The following is a 20,430-nucleotide window of genomic DNA, read 5'->3' on the forward strand; positions in this document are numbered from 1 at the left end:
ATAAAAATTGTGGAGGCACTACCCCACCTTGCTAGGTGGGCCCATGTAACCACAGGGCTCCTTATAAATCAGAGAGAGAAGCAGGAGTGTCAGCTGGAAGATGTTATCCTGCTGGCTTTGAAGACTGAGAAAGCATCCAATGGCCAGGGAATGTGGGCAACTTAGAGAAGCTGGAAAAGGCAGGGGAATGTATTTCCCCCTAGAGTCTCCAAAGTCTTGTCTTTAGCTCCATGAAACGCATTTCTGACTTCTAACCTCCAAAACCATAATAAATTTGTACTATTTTAAATCATTGAGTTTGTGATAATCTGTCACAGCTGCAGTAGGAAACTAATAAAGATTCTTTATAAAATTGAAGATGATCAATTTAAAGACAGGAAGACAAAAGAAATCCCCAGCTTTGCTGGGGTTGTGGCTCAGCGGTAGAGCGCTCGCCTAGCACGTTCAAGGCCCTGGGTTCAATCCTCAGAACCACATAAAAAATAAATAAATAAAATAAAGGTATTGTGTCCAACTACAACTAAAAAAATAAATATTAAAAAGAAAAGAAATCTCCAGCTTAAAAACAAGCAGAGGGCTTGGCTATGTAACATTTACACACAGTGTCCTTCATCTACTAGCTGCTCAGTTGTTTAGTATTTCTGAGCGAGGAGGAAGCCTCAGCATAATAGAGTGAGACATTCCCAAAATGCAAGGTTGACCAGTGAAGTTGTCTCTGAGGTCCCATGTGTCTTTTAACTGCTCTGCCCCAGACTGTTGCCCAACTCCTAAGGTTCTGGATTTTCCACCACACTCAGCTGCTTTTCCTTGGTGTTTTTATCAAGTAGATTTGCATTGCCTGACCCTGGTTCCTTTTCCTGTTCTCATTTTATGGAGCAACATAGCATAATAGGAAGGAGTTAAAAATTTAAACACTAAGTCAAACTGCCTGACTTCAAATCCTGATTCCTGGTTACTCCTGAGTGATCTTGAGCCAACTCCCTCACCAGTCTGTGCCTGTTCCCCACCTGTGAAATGGGGACATTTAAGAGGACCTACTCATAGGGCTGATACATGATGACATAAGTTAGTACTTACAATGCACTTAGAAAAATGCCTAGCACATTTACTAATCTAATAAAAAATGTGATTTCAGCATGTCAAATGCACTTATTTCCAAGATTTGGGATGGATCTAGAGATTAAAGGTTGAACTCTATGAACTATAAAATCCCTTCCAGTCCTGAATTTTTATGCACCTATGAGGATAATCAACACTTTTCCAGATTTGTTTCCATATGGTTCTGATTCTCACATCTGGAAATTTGTTTCTATGCAACAACAGTCAAACACTTAAAGACTTAAGCCAAGGAGTTAAAATAAAATGTTTGTTATTTATACTATCAATGTTAATTAGCATTCATTAATGGAACTTTTAACCTTTGGACATGATTTAGGGAAATGGCAGGTACAGATAACTATAGTATCAACCAGTGTGAAAATAAGGAGTTGTTTGAAAGCCAAAAATGATCTTTAAAATGAGAAATGAATTGTTAGGAACCCAGTGGGAGGTTGGGCTAGTGTGTCAAGTTTGAGTGCCGCTACTAACTAGCTGCGAAATGTTTAAAATCCTTTTTCCTCTTTGCCTGTTTCTCATCTGTAAAGTAACAGCAACAGGTTCTTTACAGATTGAAAATAAAATACAAATGCTTCACTATAGCAGCAATGAAGTAGAGTGATAGCAAAGTCAATGTCTTAAAGAACAAAAAGAAATGGATTACTTTGTTAGAATTAAAACATTTAAAAATAACTGGAATACCTCCATCCTGAGATCAAGTTAGGAAAACAGCCCAAACACCTCAGAGCTGGTGCTTTGATTGAATTACTCCACCAGGACCACTACTTTATGCCCAACAAGCGTTGGATCAGTGTTGACCAATGGCAATATGTGTGGTATGTGTGAAGGAATGGTTGTGCCTAGTCCCTGAACAGCAATACAGTACTGCTGATGCAGTCTTAACATTAAATATCTGATACCCTGTATCAAAAGAGTGCTAGCTTTACTTCCATTTTTATAAGGGACAAGTTTAAGGAACTTAAGTAATTACCCAGTGTGTTTTGCTGGCTTGAGAAACTTCTAAAACATAACACACAGCGCCACCTAATGGAATGAACAAACATCTCTACTGTAAGAGCACAGTGGTGTCATGGACAATATGGAAACAAGTGCATTTGAATGCGGAAATCAGAATTTTTATTAGATTAGTAAATGTGTTAGGCATTTTTCTAAGTGCACTGTAAGTACTAACTTATGTCATCATGTATCAGCCCTATGAGTAGGTCCTCTTAAATGTCCCCATTTCACAGGTGGGGAACAGGCACAGACTGATGAGGCTCAAGATCATTCAGGAATAACCAGGAATCGGGATTTGAAGTCAGGCAGTTTGATTTAGTGTTTAAACTCTTAACTTGTCAGGATTCAATTCTGAAAGGCTATGAAATAACCTGTTTTCTCTCCCTTACCACCTTCCAAACAGTGGGGAATCACTGCAGTCTCTGGACAGAGACCAGAACAGCATAACCTGCCCTAAGGCCACTGATCAGAGACCGGTTAATGAGCACTAAAAATGATTTCTTTTGGTATTTAAGGGATGAGCTCTGAGCCCTGCTTCCAGGAGGCCATGGATATAAGGGTTGCCATATGAGACACTGATGATAGGGGCACCCCAATGCTAAAGTCTGAAATTCATTGTGCGCTCTCAGCCTTCCACTTCTGGGACTAAACCTGTGGTGGTTTTTTATTTTGTTTTGTTTTTAGGGTTAGACATGAATACCTTGGGTATGCAGGGAGAAAGTAATGTATCATTCATTTCACCATAGCTGGCAATTACAGACTACAGAAGGCAGGCCTAGCTGAAATACACTTTGCACAAAGTGTGTGTGTGTGTGTGTGTACACACACACACACACACACACAAAGAGAAGGTGGCAAATGGAGCAGTCAATGTTCCTCTTGTGTGGGCTTGATTTTGCTGCAAACAGGCCTAGGAGTCTGCCACACCTGGGTTTGCACACTGGATGTTGTATGAAGCTCAAATGAGTCAGTTAATCTCTTTAAGCTTCAGATTTTTTTCTACTTTAAAATGGGGATGGCTGGGCATGGTAATGCATGCCTGTAATTCTAGTAACTCTGGAAGCTGAGGAGGGAGGATCACAAGTTCAAGGCCAGTCTCAGCAATTTAGTAAGAACCTGTCTTAAAATAAAATTAAAAAGAAAGAATTGGAGACGTAGCTCAGTGGTAGAACACCCCTGGATTCAAACCCCAGTACAACAACAACAACAAAAAGTGGGGGGTGATGATGACAGATTGTTGTAAAACTTAAATAAACTTCAAAGGTATTAGCAGACTACTGGCATATAACACATACCTAATCAATATTTCCAACTTGTTCTCTTGGGTCTTCATTTTAAGCCAGAAGACCATTTTCTAAACAAATCTAGGGTGTCAGGATGACACTTCCTAAAGTGACCCTCCATTTAGACACAAATTTTACTTGGTCAGGGAGATCAGGCATGTATAAAGTTATAATCTAATGCTGATAATATATGTTCCTGATTAGGGTTGAAGAAAGAGTTACAAAGATGGGGAGAGAGTACCACAACCTAAAATGGCCCGTTAAGATAATGTAAAAGCACACAGAGGGACCATATCCTGGAAAAGAACCTACAGATATATGGCATGAGTACAGTCTACCAACATTTTCCTACCTGTCCTCTAATTTCCAAACAAGTTTGAAATATAAAAATACTACCTTACAGATTGAAAATAAAATACAAATGCTTCACTACATGGCTAAGAGTTTGAAGTGAAAGTCAGCCCCTTGGTGGTTGTTTATTGCTTTATTAGAGCAGAGGAAAGTAATACCCATTGCTTTTATAGGCTTCTGTGAAATTATATGCATAGGGTGGTCAATAACCAACATCTAAATTAGTCTTCCAAATTATCACATTAAAGTAACCTCTGTGTTTAAGTGCTTTTACTTTGCAAATAACTACAACTTTTTTTTCTTTTTTGGTATTGGGAACTGAACCCAGGAACACTCTATCACTGAGTTATACTCCCAGCCTTTTCTTGAAAATTTTTGAGACAGGGTCTCACTAAGTTGCTCAGGTGGGCCTCAAGCTTGCAATTCTCCTGCTTCAGCATCTTGAGTAGCTGGGATTACATGTGTCACCACACCCAGCTATGATAATAATTTATAACTAAGAATTTCACATATTATCAAAAAGGGCTCATCCTTCCCCCCAAGTCCACTTATAAATAGCATGACTGAAAATCTACTCTAAGATTATTATTACTATTTCCCTTTCAAAACAGATGAAATTCCTAAGTGCAGGTACTAAGAAGACAGTAGCAGCCCTCCTAAAACGGTGAGAATTGATGCCCATGGGGACAATTTTGCAACCCTGTTTCTGGGAGCCAGAGCTCAAGAGATTTGTCTTAGTGATGAATGTATATTCCTCTGCCTTCAAATAGGAAGACTGTCAAAATAAGGCTCTGAAGTCCCTGTTGCTCATCAATGTCATAAAAATGGAGCAGAGGAGAACAGGGTCTTGGTTTTCCCCAACAATGCTCAATAGGACCGCAGTGGTTTGGCATAGATTGGTTCCAGGATATGGTGAGTTAGAACCAAGAAGAGACCTCCAAGGAAGACAGCGCTGAGGAAAGCCAGCAGGACATAGCGCCCAATGAAAAAGGCATCCACAATCTGGAGAAAGAAAACACCAAAGTGAAATTATTACCCTTCAGCATCCTGGCTGTGTTGATCCAAAATCTATAATAAGTTCATCAGCAGTTGTTCATTCATATTTGTAACTGAGTTCCCTCTATAAATAGATCATTGGAACCAGTTATCCCAAAGAGTTAATGAGAAGTTAGCTTGGTCTAGAAAGAGTCATTTTTTTGTTGTTGTTGTTAAAACATATTTTATTATGGAGAATTTGGAACTTATATTAAAATACAATAGTATAAAATTTTGGTGTAGAGCTGGGGCTGTAGCTCAGTGGCAGAACACTTGCCTAGCACATGTTAGACACTGGGTTTGATCCTAAGTACCATATAAAAAGAAACAAATAAAACTAAGGCATTCTGTCCATCTACAACTACAAAACAAAACAAAAAAACATGGTGTATACACCATGTTTATATATATATATATATATATATATATATATATATATATATATATATGATCCAGCCATCAACCTACTGCTTTCAGAGGGGTTCGTTTTCAAATAAAAAGGTGACTCTTCAAAGTTTTCATCAGATGAGTTCTGAACCCTAACATTTAGTTTCTCAGTGGAGAAGGCAAATGGTCATTTGCCTAAGATAAAACATTAAGAAGATAAGTAACTTGCTCCATCATACATTTGGCTCCCTGGTAACCTGACATACCTGAGGCCCCAATTCTTTCTTTCTTATTCTGCTTTCCTTTTTCTTCTTTTCTTTTGTGGTACTGGGGATTGAACCAAGGGTCTCGCCAATGCTACCAGTCCTTGAGGCCCCAGTGTTCCTGGTCTTTGTTGACAAAAATCTGTAACTGCTGGGTGTGGTGGCACATACCTATAAATCCCAGCTACTCAGGAGACTGAGGCAGGAGGACTGCAAGTACGAGTGTGGACTGTCTCAAAATTTTTAAAAAGGTGGGGGCATTTGGGGCTGTAGGTGAAGTGCTTGCCTAGCATGCTGGAGGTCCTGGATTCAGTCCTCAATACTAAAAGAATAAAAATAAAATAGCTATAACCGATGTTGGCTCTATTCACTGGTGTTCTACGTACTACCAGAGCCCCAATTTTCCCAGAGCCAAATGGGAAATTTACTTGAATTTAGGCAGAAAAAGACCTATTTAATGTATAGATTTTATGACAGCAGTGATTGACTTCACAGAAGCCTTGAAAACTCATATCTAGGGGAGAACCCAAAATATCCAAGCAGTGATTGCCATAGGCAAAAAAAAAAAAAAAAATGGTCTGAAGATGTCCACATCCCAATCCCTAGAAGCTTTGAATATGTTAGATTACATGGCAAAGGAGAATTGAGGTTACTAACCAAATGAACTTGAAAACAGGGTTATCTGCATTACCCAGGTGGGCCCAATGTCATCACAAGGGCCCTTGAAAGTTAGAGGGGGAAGCAGGAAAGAGGGTCAGGGAAAGAGGTGTGAGGATGGAAGCAATGTCAGAGAGATGTTTACTGTTGGCTTTGAAGATAGAGGAAGAAGCTGGTGCAGTGGCACATGCCTGTATCTCAGGAGGCTGAAACAGGAGGATCACAAGTTCAAAGCCAGCCTCAGCAAAACTCAGTGAGACCTTGTCTCTAAATAAAATACAAAAAAACCAGAGCTGGAATATGGCTCAGTGGTTGATGCCCTGAGTTCAATCCCCAGGACATCCCCCCCCCCGCCAAAAAAAAAAGGTAAAGGAAGGAGGCCACCAGCTAAGGGCCAGAGGAAACCTCCAGAAGCAGGAAAAGGCCAGAAAATAGACTGTCCCCTAAAATCTCTAGAAAGAAATGCAGCCCTGCTGAACCCTGGATTTTATTTAGCCCAGTGAGACTGATTTTGGACTTCTAACCTACAGAACTGTAAGATGATAAATTTATGTTGTGAGCTCCTATGGTTATAGTAACTTGTTACAGCAGCAATAGGAAACTAATACAGTGCTGATATTCAAAGCACCTGTCAAAATCCAAGCTCTGGTGTGATTGCTGAGATCCAAAGACACCAAAAAGAAGAAGACTCAGACACCCCAGCTACTCCAGAGATTACCCCAACAGTCAACTTATAACAAAGGTCAGTTTGATAAAACAGCTTTAACATAACTTTGACCTTGGCTCTGTTACTGAACAAGTCTCTTGCGGGCTACATGTTTGCTCGTTCGACTGTTTCACTTTTTAATTAGCCAATTAGCAGGCCTTGGGTGCAGAAGGCCCAGGCCATGTATTATTGATACAGTATTGAGCTTGGCTGCTGCAGGGGCCAGCTCTCAAGACCTGAAAATGAGAACTCCATTCTGCTGGCTATGCTGACAAACACATTTTGCTCAAACCCCATTCTCTCCTGAGTCTGAAACTCATATGACAGAAAAGAGAGAGACTGATTTCAACAATGTTTACTCTATTGCCTTCTTCTAATAGTCACTTCTGTAGCGACACAGAAATCTTATCACTCTCTCCTCTAAGTAAGGACACTGAGGTAAGAATTTACCCCTGGCTCACACACACAGTACTTCTACCTTCAGAGTAGTTTCCAAATGTAAACAAAAGACCTGGAATTAATGAAAATAATTCCTTGAATTTGTGTGGTATTATTCCCTTGGAGTTTTTGAAACTAATTTCCTTCCTTTTGTCAAGGTTTAATTCTATATAAGATTGGAAGTATGTGTTCACTATAGTCCAAAAGTCTGTGTACTGTTGTTTAGTATCAAATTGGTAACCTGTGTATTCTCTGGGCTGGCCCCTGTTATTCTGCTGAATCCCAACAATGAAGATTTTGAAGGTAGACCTCAGCTTGAATCTTTGCTCTGCTTCTTAATGTATATGTATGAATTTGGGCAAGTTACCTTAACCTCTACAGCTCCTGTGTCCTCACCTATAAAATGAGGACAGTAATAGTACCTACTTTGTACTAGTTAGGTTGGCCTGAAGTTTAAATGAGACAGTATAAACATGCTTACATAGGACCTAGCACACAGTAATCCTTTAATAAATGTTAGCTATTATCATCATTACTGTTTAAAAATTAAAATAGAGGTTGAGAAAAAAGAAGCTATTAGAAGAAGCAATGGAACAAATGAAGTCAATAACCTTATCAGGTTCCTATGGGGTTTGAGACCAGTTGTGCATGGTTAAACCAGTACCCCATTCATTCAGGAATGGGTGAGATCTCCAGCAAAGAAGTATAGAGAGGTGATAAGAATCCATTTACAGAGGTGGAAACTGGCATATGTAGACCAATGAAATTGTTAGTATTGAATTCATTTATATCTTCCATTTCTGCTTTCCACAGAAATGTTCCTCTTTCCCCACTTCTCTATGGAAATGATTCTCTCCACATTATGGAAATGGAAATTCATGTTGCTCAGCACCCTGATGGTACTACATCAATTTCAACCCAAGATATGAGGATGTGAGCCAAGGCTACCAGAAATGGGACCTCACTTTGGGAGCAGGACTACTCCCATTTCTAACTCTTTTCTCTTTCTCTGTCCCCACAGTAGGAGGTGGCCTTACAACACAATGTTGTTCAACTTGATGCAAGTTGGAGAAGAGAACATCTCAGGCAAACCTCTGCCTAGAAGTGTTACAGATGGAATTCAGAAGATTCTTTTCCTGAGTGAAGGCGTAGAGGGTCTTAAAATTCCCTCTGAGCTTTCCCATCATTGCCTGAACACTGCAATTCTAACACATCTCAGGTCACAGGGCAGGATGATGGTTTGGACCAGAGGACAAAATGAAACCAACAGCTTTACCTTCGTTTCGACCTCTGGGGCTGGAAATTCACTGGCTCGGGGAAAAAGTAATAGAACAGACGTGATGATCACAGCACCAAGGAATACAAAAATGACAGAGAACCTGGGACCAAAAAGAGAAAGTATTAAAAGCACCGTTTACAGTTTTTTCTTTTATGAGGCCCAGACTGGCCTTTCCTTGGGGTCAATATTCTATGTCTCAGTCCCTTAACAGAGTCCAGAGACCTGCTGTCCACAACCAGCCTCTATCCCAAAGTCTTTCTTCCTAGACAGGTACCAGCTGTATGCATTCCCCTTTATTCTGGGAAATTCCTAACAGCGGGAATTCATAGTTTTCATTTGTGCTTTTGCATGAAGTCATTAAGAAAACACAACAAAGCAGTCCCTCCCCATTCCCACTTAGGATACTTTAGCAAATTCTTAATTCTCTGCTTCCTACTGACACTAAAATGGAGTGTCCAGAGTGGAACTCTATTTTCAGGTTCCGTTAGTAGCCTAACTCTGTTCCAAGTCAATGCCAGGTGCAGAAGGCCAGTTAAATCCACTGAAGGCTTCTTTCATTTCCCTGGGTCCAGGCCTAGAGCCTTAGAGACTGGACCAAGCAAGTGCCATAAATCTGAACAATTAAGAAAAACTCCCACGTTCAACCTCAAGAGATTCAATAGGCAGTGAAAGCAGATTTTCTTGTCATCTCTTGTCTTCCCTGATCTCCTCCATAGTAAGAACTGAAAAATACACTTCCCTTCTCCTCCCACCTCTGCCTCAGAGCATAAATAACACAGTTAGTGCTTATAATAAGAGGTTAAAATGCAACTCATTCAAACTGCCAGTAATTACAAAAATGATCTTCTGAATTCTAAATGTTTAATGAGCGTCAGCGATTTTGCCTCTAATTGCTTTTACCTAGGACTCCCAGCTGGAAAGAATGCCTTACCTAGCTATCCCGGAGGCTCTGGATAACAGCACACACAGCAGCAGCACCAACACCCAGAGCAGGGCTAAGATGAACACGCCAGCACCCACTCCTAGCACCGTGCCAGCCATCCTGGGGAGGAAGACATCATCAGGCTGCACTCTGTCTGGGACCCCTACCCACACCCACTTCTGGCATTTAGACAAATACACAAAGCCTGACCTCATTATGGGGAAGTTTTTGATGATTGGTGTGTAGGATCACTCACTACAGGTCTTTAATTTTCAAGAATGTCCAGTTCCAGAGTCCCTTAATGGGAACTAGAAATTTAGAACCCAAAGACTTTCTTTATGGCAGAGACTGAGAGATGGCTTTCTGCTCCATGTGTGTAATTTTAAATTTGGTCTCTGAATTCTACTTTAACGTCTTCCCCAAGCCACAGTAGAACACTAAACTCTCCCTTGCTGTAATATCCTAACTAAGGTCTGTTAAAGGCACAAGGGCCTGGGAGTTCCAGGGCCAAAGCAGAAGTTGAAGCTCTTAGGTTAAAATCATGGGATGAACTTTGACTCACCAGGCGATCACGAGACAGAAATTTCCACTCTACTGTTGAGTGCTTATTTGCAAAAGGAAGAAAATTTCCAGTCCTTAAAGAACAACCACCATCACTACTTCTGAACATTTACTATGTGCTAAGTACTTTACAAATGTATCTCATTTAATCATGGCAATAAGCTTTGGAGGAAGGTATTATATGTCTTATGTCTCAGAAGGAGTCAGTGCAGTATAACTGGAAAGGGGGATGTGCTGTTTTGCTAATTAGTGCCTTACAACAAGAGAAATTCATTCTCTCACTGTTCTTGAGATGAAAAGTAAAAAATAAAGGCATCAATAAGTCCACAATCCTAATAAAGGATTTAGAGGAGGATCCTTCCAGGCCTCTTCCAGCTTCTGGTGGCTCCACATGTTCCTTGGCTTGTGACTCACAACTCTAGTCTCTGTTCCTGTCTTCACGTGGCCTTCTCTGTCTCTTGTCTTCTTCTGGCTACTCATTATAAGGGCATCTTCACTGAACTTCAGGTCCACTCAAGTAGTCTAGTATGATTTTATCATAGCTCCTTAACTTAATTACATCTACAAAAACACTTTAGTCAAATAGGTTCACATTCATATATTTTAGGGGTTAGGCTGTGGACATAACTTTGGGGGGCTACCAATCAACCCACTACAGGTCAACACCATACTACCATACTTGCCCTGATTTTCTTTCCAGTATCAGAGACAAGTCTTAAGCAACAGATTCTTCCTTAGCTTGCTGGTTTTCTTTACCTGATATTTAAATGTCACAAAAATTTATCTATGAGAGGTTTTATTAAAAAGTTATTGGAAAAGAAGCTCTAAGCATGAACTACTTTTAAAACACAGTAATTCAATCAACATTCATGATGTCCCTACCATGTAAAGCACCATTCTACAAGCTGGGGATGACAAAGGTAGATGAGAAATCTCTCCCAGCAGAAGCTTTAGGTCTACTGGAGAATACCATCACATAAACAACTGCTCATGTTACATTCTGTTAAGCAGCAAAGTGCAGCAGGAACTGGGATATTGAGAAGGGTTACAAAGGAGGGACCTTGCACAGGAACTCTCTGGAAAGAATCAGTGAGGCAAGATGAGGAGTAAGGGGACAGGCCTCTCTAACCTCACTGGGGAGCATTATGCCCCTCCCAGGCACCTCATGGATGTTGTCCCAACTACTCCAGCAAGCCAGTGTTTCCCCATCTCTATGTCTTTGTACTTGGCTATTTCTAAAGCCTGTAATTAACCCTCAATCCCCAACAATCCCTCTACTATTTGTAGGGCTAGACTCTCTTCATGGTTCCCATCTTGGCTTCTTCAGAGAAGGAATAGCACTTCCTCTGAGAGGTCTTCCCCGACTACCCTGTCTAAAGTAATCCTCCCAAGCAGTGATTTTTCCATCTCCCTAGTTCCTTCAGAGTACTTGTCGTTAATTTTTTCTCTATGTGGGGAGGTGCTGGGGATTGAACCCATACTGAGCCACATTCCTGGCCCTTTTTATTTTGAGACAGGGTCTTACTAAGTTGTTGAGGCTGGCTTTGAACTCACAATCTTCCTGTCCCAGCCTCCAGTCACTGGGATTACAGGCATGTACCACTCCACCTGGTTAACTTATTTATTCATTTTCTTACAAGTTTATTTTTTGTCTCTCCAACTAGAATAATAAATTCACGAAGGCAGAAACTTTATCTTTCTCACCTGGTATCCCCAGTTTGTAGCTCAGAGGTTATATGGAATAAATTTGTTTGATGAATAAATAAAGCAGTGCTAACAAATCTGAAAATCAAGTGAGGGAGTAATAAGGTCATATCAAGGTTTAGAAGGATGACCAGATAACTTCTGGTCCATGCACTGGACAGTACTAACAAAGGGAACAACAGTGAACACGTGGAAATGCTCAATAAGACAGATTAAAAAGAATTTAACAAATATACAAAGCAATGAAGGAAAATCCTTAAGTACCCTAAACAAAAAAATATAACCCAAAGCCTGAGTGGTTAGTGAGGACTGAGCACTGAGACCTACAGGGGTGCTGGCAGCAGATACAGGCCTTCAGAGTGGTCCTGTCCTGGCCAGATGAGATCTCAGGCCCATGATGCAGAGAACTAGAACTAAGAACAATATATCATGCTGGGCCCTCAAAGGGCTTAATGGTTTTTGAAATATGGTCTGAAAAATTGCTAAAGATTTCAAAGAAATCTAGACAAGTGACTCAGGCCACAAGTGAAAAAGACTAGCCCAAGAGAAATCTGAATCCTTACCTGCATTTAAATATAGAGTTTAAGTACAATACCAATGTAGTATGGGAATCTCCGTAGAAAAGATTAACATAAAAACTAGACTAAAAGTAAGGTACCTAAAGGATCCCAGCTGAGATCATCTATTAGGATGCCACCACAGATGTGCATATAAGACTAAAGAGTGGATTTAATGAGGTTTTCAGACATAAAAAGACTGAAATGGAATTCACCTTGTGGGAGGCTGACATAGCATGTAACTAGTGTTTGCTTCCCTTCCTGGTTGGCTGAGGCACTGTCGGTCACCCTGTGATCTGGTTGCTTTTAAGTAAGGGAAGATGGTAGCCCTGATCTTGAGGGTAGAGACAAAGCAAATGTGTCTTCGTGCATGGGCGTGCTTTCCTACAGCCCCATGGGTTGAGCTATGCTCACCTGTTCCTTTGTGATATTACCCCTTGTCTAGTTTGGGATAGAATGTTCCATGAAAATGTCCTTTTGTGTGTCCCCTTCTCTTACTCTTGCCATCACCCCCTTGGGTGTGGCCTTCCTAGATGTCAATCAACCTGCTGACAGCAGACATCATGAAGCTAGACTCGACCCCCTGAAGCCTGACCCCTTGCCTCATTTGAATGGCTTCTCCTCAATAAAAGGGGTCAGCACGCGCTCGCTCGCTCTCTCTACGGACCCTTAAGGTCAGAGGAGCTGTCACAGCACCCCCAAAGAAAAAGGTATTTCTGTCTTGTGTGGTTATTTTGCACAGCCCAGTTCCCCTTAAGTGAACCCTGAATGTTTTAGTCACATGGATCACGACAGGTAGTGTCCCTGGGTAGGCAGGTTTGAGGGTTTAAGTCGCAGGAATGCGACACACCTCTCACAGATCCTCACTGAAAGAGTTACTTAGGAATGTACTCCAACAAAAAGGAAAATGAACCAAGAAAGATATAAGGAAAAATGGTGAGAAAGACATTAGCAAAAATTGACTATAAATATTCCTGCAATGATAATACGACTAATTTTCAAGGGGTTAAAAATGAGAAAACTAAAATATTACTCAACAGTTATATGGAAGGTGAGAAAGAATAGTTCAAAGTAAAAGCAGTCAACATATATTACTTGCTCTGAAGGAGGAGTTAATGATTAGTTAAGTTTTACTAAGCAAAAGATAGATATTTGAAGACACATAGGCACATACTAAATAACAGAAAGAGAATGAACAACTTCCACAAGAGTGAAAAAAAAATAATAAAGGAAGAAAACAAGAGGGGGTGATGGCAAGGGGTAAAAAGGAAGGAACATTTAAAAATATAAGATAAAACTGAAAATTACAACAAAAAGCATAGTAAATGCAAACTTTTATTAATTATATTAATTATACTTGATTATTAAAGGATTCTCATGCTAGATTAAAAAAAATAAAAACAGCTCTTTATAAAAGCTACACAAAAAGCATAAAGAAAGAGAGGTTCAAAATAAAGAGACTGAAAAGAAACACTAACAAAACAATACTGGGGGAAAGGGGATGGGGAAAAAATTTTTTCATCTTGTAAAATTTAATAGGTGTAGAGTTCTACTTTTACAAGATGAAAAATTTCTGGAGATCTGTTTCATGATAATGTAAATATACTACACTAATGAACTGTACACATAAAAATGGTTAATATGGTAAATTTTATGTTATGTGCTTTAAATCACAATTTGGAAAAACAAGTGAAACAAAAATATAAGTTGGTAAAGCAATATTAGTATCAAGAATATATGTTAAGCTTGAAAAATATTAATAATAATAATAATCACAGGCTGGGTTTGTAGCTCAGTGGTAGAAAGCTTGCCTAGCATATGTGAGGCACTGGGTTCAATTCTCAGCATCATATAAAAAATACAAGTATTGTGTCCATATACAACTAAGAGTATTTAAAAAAAAAAAGAATAATCACAAAAGGAATAATTTGGCAAAAAGACACAACTTGAAATAAATATGAACCTAACATAAGTGACATAAATGACATAAATATGAACCTAACATAAATGACACACATTACAATAAACAAAGCCACAAATTTAGTGGAAGATTTTAATGTAACTATCTTAGAATCAACAGATCAAGCAGATAAAAAATAAAAATAAACACTTGACAAAAGAGGTTATCCAAATGACCAATATGTGAAAAGCAGTTCAACTTCATTAGTCATCAGGAAATTGCAAATAAAAACCAAAATTCATTACTCCTACATACCTGCAAGAATGGCCGAAATGAAAATGACAGACAACATAAGTGTTAGTAAAGATGTAGATTAATTGGAACCCTCAAACACCGTGGTAAGAGTGTAAATTGTTATAACTGCTTTGGAGACTACTGACAGTATCAATCAAACCTGAAAATTCATGTCCCGCAGATCCAGCTCTTCTATTCCCAGTTGTATTTCTAACAGAGATGCACACAGAAGTTCAAAACCCATGTACAAGAAGTTCATTCCAACCCTATCTGAAATAGCTGAAAAAGGAAACAACCCACATGTCCACCAATACAAAGGATAAATATGTTTCAAAATTCTTTCATACAATGCAATAGAATAAAGCAATAAGAATGAACTTGGATGAATTTCACAAATACTAAGTGTAAAATCACAGAGGCAAAAAAGTTTATACTGTTTGATTCCACTTATATAATGTTCAAAAAAAGTTCAAACTACTTTGGGGGGTTAGAAGTCAAAGAGTATGTTTTCCATTCAGAAAGTAGTGACTGGAGGGAGCTGAAAGAGGTTCTGGAGTGCTGATAAAATTTTGTTTATTGATCTGGGTGTAGGTTACCTGGATTCACTCATTTTGGTAAACTGTACCTAGCTATACATTTAGGATGTGTACACTTTTCTGTATGTGTGTTATACTTCACTGAAAGGTTTCTTTTGAAGAATCTTAAGAGACATATCAATCAAATGCAATATATGGACTCTGTTTGGGTCTTGATTCAAAAAAGCCAGTATAAAAAAGAAAACCTTTTAAAAGATGACTGGAGAAATTTCAACAGTATCTGGATATTTGATGATATTAGGGAATTATGGTTTTTTTTAAGCGAATTTAAAAAAAAAAAAAAGCTATTGGGCTGGGGATGTGGCTCAAGCGGTAGCACGCTTGCCTGGCATGCATGCGGGCCCAGGTTCGATCCTCAGCACCACATACAAAGATGTTGTGTCCGCCGAAAATTTAAAAATAAATATTAAAATTCTCTCTCTCTCTTTAAAAAAAAGCTATTGAAGGCTCTTTAGGATATACACATATATACATGTAACACATCAGAGAATAGAAAATGTGACTAGGAGCTTCATATTCTCTGGGGGAGGGGAAGTGAAGTAGCTAACATGAAATAAGACTGGTTGTAAGCTAGTTGTTGAAACTGGGTGAAGAGAGTGTTGATGTTGGCTATACTATTTTTATACTTTTGAATATATTGGAAACCTTCACACTAGAAAGATATGTGTATGTATACGTATGTAAGTGTGAATAAATGTAACAAAAGATTTGTAAGATTACTGTAGTTAAAATTATAAAATCTTATTAAAGATTGTTTTCTAAGAAGCACCTGGACAGAGAAATAAAGTAGCCCTGAATAAAAAAATAACCCATGTTGCTAGATGGTTCAATTCAAAGATCTTAATTTTCTTTAACCTATACATCTAATGCAATTCTAACCAAAATCTAAAAATAATTTTTGTAGAACTTGAAAATGAATCCTAAATTCATATGAGTAAAAACCCAAGAATAGCCAGAACAATTTTGAGAAGTAGAATGGCAACTTGCCTTTCTTGTTACCAACTGCCACAAGACACATTATAAAACCAAGGTAATTAAAACAGTGTGATAGTGGCACAAAGACACATGGACCAGCGGCATGAAATTGAGAACCTAGAAACAGATCCATGCATTTGTCAGAACTTCATGCAGGAAGGAGTTGGCTCTGCGATTCAGTGGGTAAAGGATTTCATAGCTGGTGGTGGGACAAATGATTATCCAACCGGAAAATAATAAAACTAGACCTCTACATTATATCATATACAGAAGCCAATTTTAAATGGAACTAATTCATAATGAAATAGCATATGTTTAAAAATATGAATGTTCAGGCTGACTACACTAGAATACATAATGAAGTACAGTAGTCAGATGCTCGCACCTAAACTTAGAATCACCATGAACGCAAAAGCTACAAATGCAGACTATGCAGGTGTGTTGTGCTGGCAACTCAAATACCACGAGCTGTGCTGCCTTTAGTTATGTGATTTTTCTAGAGTGAGGAACAACTCTTGTTAAAGTTCCAAACCACAAATTAGTATAATTTTCCCTTGATTTACATTAGAGTTTCATTCCTGGAAATTTTACTATATTAAACTGTGCCAAAAAATACATTATGTTAATATGAAAAATAGAGTTAGGTTCTGGGCCCAGATAATTAGAATCGAATACCCTGAGGAAAAGTAGTATAGGATGGAGGACAATTCTTTACCTGATGACTGTCCCGTGCATTATGGAACACCTTGCATCCCCAGCCCTGCTAGGTAAATTCCAATACTTCCTTCCAATGATAATAACTAAATATGTCTACACAAATCCCAAAATACCCCCAATCCAAGGCAGTACCACCTCCATGAAGAACTAGTGTTCTGGAAAAACTCTTGGGTCATCACTACGACTTTATTCTTGATAGCATAACAACAGGAAAAAAAAAAACCCTGAAATGTTCATCAATAAGGAAATGAATACAATATTTTATATTCATAATGAACACTTCAAATGAATGAACTTGATCTATATGTACTGCTATAAATATAGCTAAAAACCAACGTTGAGTGATAAAAATCGCAAATGAAATCCACAATATAACTATTTGTAGTTAAAAATTAAAATAAACTTTAATAATACATATTGCTTAGGATGTACATATATACAGCAAAAGCATAAAAACATGAGCATTAATTATATAATTTCAGGAGAGTATTTGCCTCTCTGGGGAAAGGAAGGAAAGAGGAGAGGAAAGGGAAGAGAAGGGATCTAAACTAGATCTATGAGATTTTTATTTCTTTAAAATTAAAAGCTTAAATAGATAAGCCAGAAAGTGAATATTTATTAATCTGGAACACAGGTATTTGATATACTATCAAATGTAATATTCTCAAGTTTAGTTTTAAAAAGTTACCTGATGACAGAGTACACATGAATTGGGATCAAGATCAGAGATGGGTGACCAATAGTTCTTCAGAGAGGTGATGAGGGTATAAGCTTTCCTTGGTTGTGGAAATAGAAAACCTAAGGAGAATGTTTTAGAAATTACTCATATTTCTGAGTTTGGTTGATTGGGCTGATACCTCTAAGAAAATAACTACTTAAGGTTAATTGGTGCTCTTTATGATATTGCACAATAACCTGTAAGACCTAGACCAACTCTATCATCTTAGAATATAGGATAATGGTAGTTAAAACAGAATCATTTGAAACATATCCCTTTAATATCCCACAGAAACTTAAAAACTCAGGAGACACTGGGTTCTATAGACACTGGGTTACAGCTTTCAAGTATGAGATAAATACTAATACTAGAATTAGCTATTCTAAGAATGAGGTTCATGACTTTATAACCAAACTACACATTTTCTTACTATATGTAGAAAGGAAGGGGTTGGGTATACTAAAGAAAGATGCTGTAGAGAAATGAACATCTAGGCATTTCATTTTGTTAATTCAATATGAGAATAATACTTTTGCTCATTTCCTCTATTGGAATAGTTAAATTATTATTTTTGAGTCAGATATGATAAAAAGTAAAGTTTTTATTGAATATTCAGGACTTCTTCAAATCTTGGAGAATTGATGGTTTAGTCACCCTGATTTCAAGAGTAAGTCCATTTACTTAATAAATGTGGCATGTACTTATGAATTCATTTATTTTGCAGTAATGGGTGTTGAACTTAGGTCCTCCTCATATAAGCACTCTACCACTGAGCTATATCCCCAGCCCATTCTATTTTATTTTATTTTGAGACATGAAGCCTTGACCTTTCAATGCCCAGGCTGGCCTTGAACTTGTGGATCCTCTTGCCTCAACCTCCTGAGTTGCTAGGACTACAGGTATACACCATAAGCCCAGCAATATCTGTAGCAAGTAGATAAAAACACTGTCTAAATTTGAACAGTGTTCAGTAGCTGACAACAGGACCCAATATAGGATCAATTTTTTTTCCCTCTATGTTGATGCTGTGAGATCTTTTTTTTTTTTAAAGAAAGTTTCTTCAAACCCTTTTGGATGTATTTGTATTTGTCATTTATCTAAGGTTGGTTCTACATGCCCTTTGAGAGAAATCTGATAGAGAAGCACACAGTGAGGAGACTGACCCTAGTTTACTAAAAATACAGCACCCAGCACTAAGTTGAGAATCTTAGTGAGAATACTAATGGCTATTATAAGATGACTTACTGTCCAGGACAAATATGGACTCCGTAGAGGGTAATAAAGCTTAATAGCTGCTGGTGATGGGTGATACCTCACCCATTGCCCGATTTTCACGTGGACTCAAGCCCTTGAAAGCAACAGAAGAAAACAATGGATTACAGGAGTGAATGGCCCTTCTGAAGGAATCCTTTTCAATTTTTTCTATAGCTTGTCCCAAACACTTAAAAATAATCAGAGGACTTTCACATTTTTATTTTTCTACTTTAAATATTTATCATTTGAATTTTAAAATATTAAGATATCGCCTCCAGCTTTATTAAGTCCCATGCACGTCTGGGACAAAAATCAATTGTCAAGCTACCTAAATGCCACGGATGTGACGTCCACTTTTACTTAACACACTGTTAGAAATGGGGGGGGGGGTCGTCCATGGATTCTGATTCTGTCCTTGCACCCCTTTCCAGGTCATGGTTGCGTTTTGAAAGTGACAGAGATTCAGTCCGCTAGCTCCATCACCCATCAGCTACCAGCACTGCAGCCGGGAAACACCGGGCTGCTAGGAGTTCCTCTACTCTCCCCGGCCCGATTGCTGATTCAAACTGGCAAAAGGAAAAGAGTGCCCGCACGTCTCATCAGAATGCTCACCTGACTACCTCCTAGCAGGTGGAGAGGGATTAAGGTTTCAGACAAAAGGAAAACGAAAGCACTGACATTTTACTTTCTTAAGAGCATGATACAGAAAACAGTCCCTCCTTCTCGGCATTCTATTAAGAATTTATTAGCCGCCGGGTCTTGGGCTCAGACCCCGCGGTAAGGGTAGTCTGTGATGTCCGCGCACCGCCCGTCCACACTGTTTTCCAGCCTCCACAGCCGGAGTCTCCACCCTTCTCGCTACTCCGCAACTGTCCGGCTTTCCTCACTGCCGCCCGCCTCATTGGGTTCCCGGGTTACCCCATTTCCCCGGACCAGACTCATACCTCAATGTCCCGCTGGTTCCAGTCCGCCGAGGCTTTGATCTACTTAGAACGAATCACAAGTGGGCTTTCATTCAGGCGATTTCCGATTCGCTAATCAGTGCTGCTCTTTCAACGCCCAGCTTTCCTCTTATTAGCTTACACTTGCCGCGACTCCAGGCAACGCCAAGTGTAGTGGGTGGGCACATTGTCCTCAGTTCAGCATTTCCATTGGTCAATGCTGGTCGGTTTGGGCCTTGGCTCAACTTGGATTGGATAGATTCGCCTCACCACGCCCCATACCACTGTCAATCACATTATTCTCTCTAACCCGCTGGACCATTGGTTTGTGTTGCCTGAGGGCGGGCTTTTGGACCGGAGAGCGGTTTCTCCAGGTTTCCTTCGAGGTCTCCATGGAGACTATACAGCCCCGCGGTGAAGCGGCTAGGACAAGTAGCCCCCATCTCCAAGTTCCGAGACCTGTACAGACATCAGTGCAAGTTCCGCAGTCTGATACACCTCTACCCACTACCCACTGATTCGGGCGGGGCGCAGGTTTTGAGTGGTGCTTCTAGGCCTAGTCAGAAAAAGTCGCTAAAAATCCACTTGGCGGGAAGTGAGTCCAAAGCGCTAGTTGTAATAACGTCGCGTTTCATTTATCCTTACCTTGACTTCTTTTATTTGGCGTTATAGCCGGTAGCTACTTCGAAGTAGACTGAGGCAAGGATCATTCTACCCAAGTCTACAGACTGGGAAAGAGGTGTAGGGTCAATCAAGTAAATCCTTTGCCGCCACTCTTCC

At 39.3% G+C, this 20,430-nt stretch overlaps 1 protein-coding gene and 1 long non-coding RNA gene across 4 annotated transcripts; one reads left to right on the plus strand and one right to left on the minus strand.

The window, feature by feature from the left end:
- Positions 1-2,739: 2,739 nt before the first annotated feature.
- Positions 2,740-19,804, minus strand: Tmem218 (transmembrane protein 218). Of its 3 annotated transcripts, XM_048796242.1 has the most exons (7): positions 19,654-19,804; positions 18,701-18,803; positions 17,426-17,535; positions 14,610-14,728; positions 9,443-9,553; positions 8,509-8,611; positions 2,740-4,748 (listed from the first exon to the last, which is right to left on the minus strand). In XM_048796242.1, exons 5-7 carry the CDS (start codon positions 9,550-9,552, stop codon positions 4,614-4,616), a joined length of 348 nt encoding a protein of 115 aa, XP_048652199.1. In that variant the 5' UTR covers position 9,553; positions 14,610-14,728; positions 17,426-17,535; positions 18,701-18,803; positions 19,654-19,804; the 3' UTR covers positions 2,740-4,613. The 3 variants fall into 3 exon arrangements, with proteins under 3 accessions (XP_048652199.1, XP_015354482.1, XP_015354483.1); XM_015498996.2 differs by lacking the exon at positions 14,610-14,728 and having other exon boundaries at positions 19,654-19,803; XM_015498997.2 differs by lacking the exons at positions 14,610-14,728; positions 19,654-19,804 and adding an exon at positions 19,322-19,646.
- LOC125614048 lies at positions 5,222-8,664 on the plus strand. Its single transcript, XR_007344698.1, has 2 exons — positions 5,222-7,232; positions 8,046-8,664. It is a non-coding gene; the product is annotated as an uncharacterized LOC125614048 (long non-coding RNA).
- Positions 19,805-20,430: the final 626 nt, after the last annotated feature.

The sequence above is a fragment of the Marmota marmota genome, unplaced genomic scaffold (genome assembly GCF_001458135.2).
Source record: "Marmota marmota marmota unplaced genomic scaffold, marMar, whole genome shotgun sequence".
Lineage (NCBI taxonomy): Eukaryota > Metazoa > Chordata > Mammalia > Rodentia > Sciuridae > Marmota > Marmota marmota.

Bases quoted from the DNA above. Each gene is read 5' to 3' on its own strand.
- Tmem218 (XM_048796242.1), bottom strand. From the start codon at position 9,552: ATGGCTGGCACGGTGCTAGGAGTGGGTGCTGGCGTGTTCATCTTAGCC. The intron at 8,612-9,442 runs GTAAGGCATTCT...TTTTGGTCCCAG, and splicing joins AGAGCCTCCGGGATAGCTAG to GTTCTCTGTCATTTTTGTAT. The intron at 4,749-8,508 runs GTAAAGCTGTTG...TTCTTTCTCCAG, and splicing joins CCCCAGAGGTCGAAACGAAG to ATTGTGGATGCCTTTTTCAT.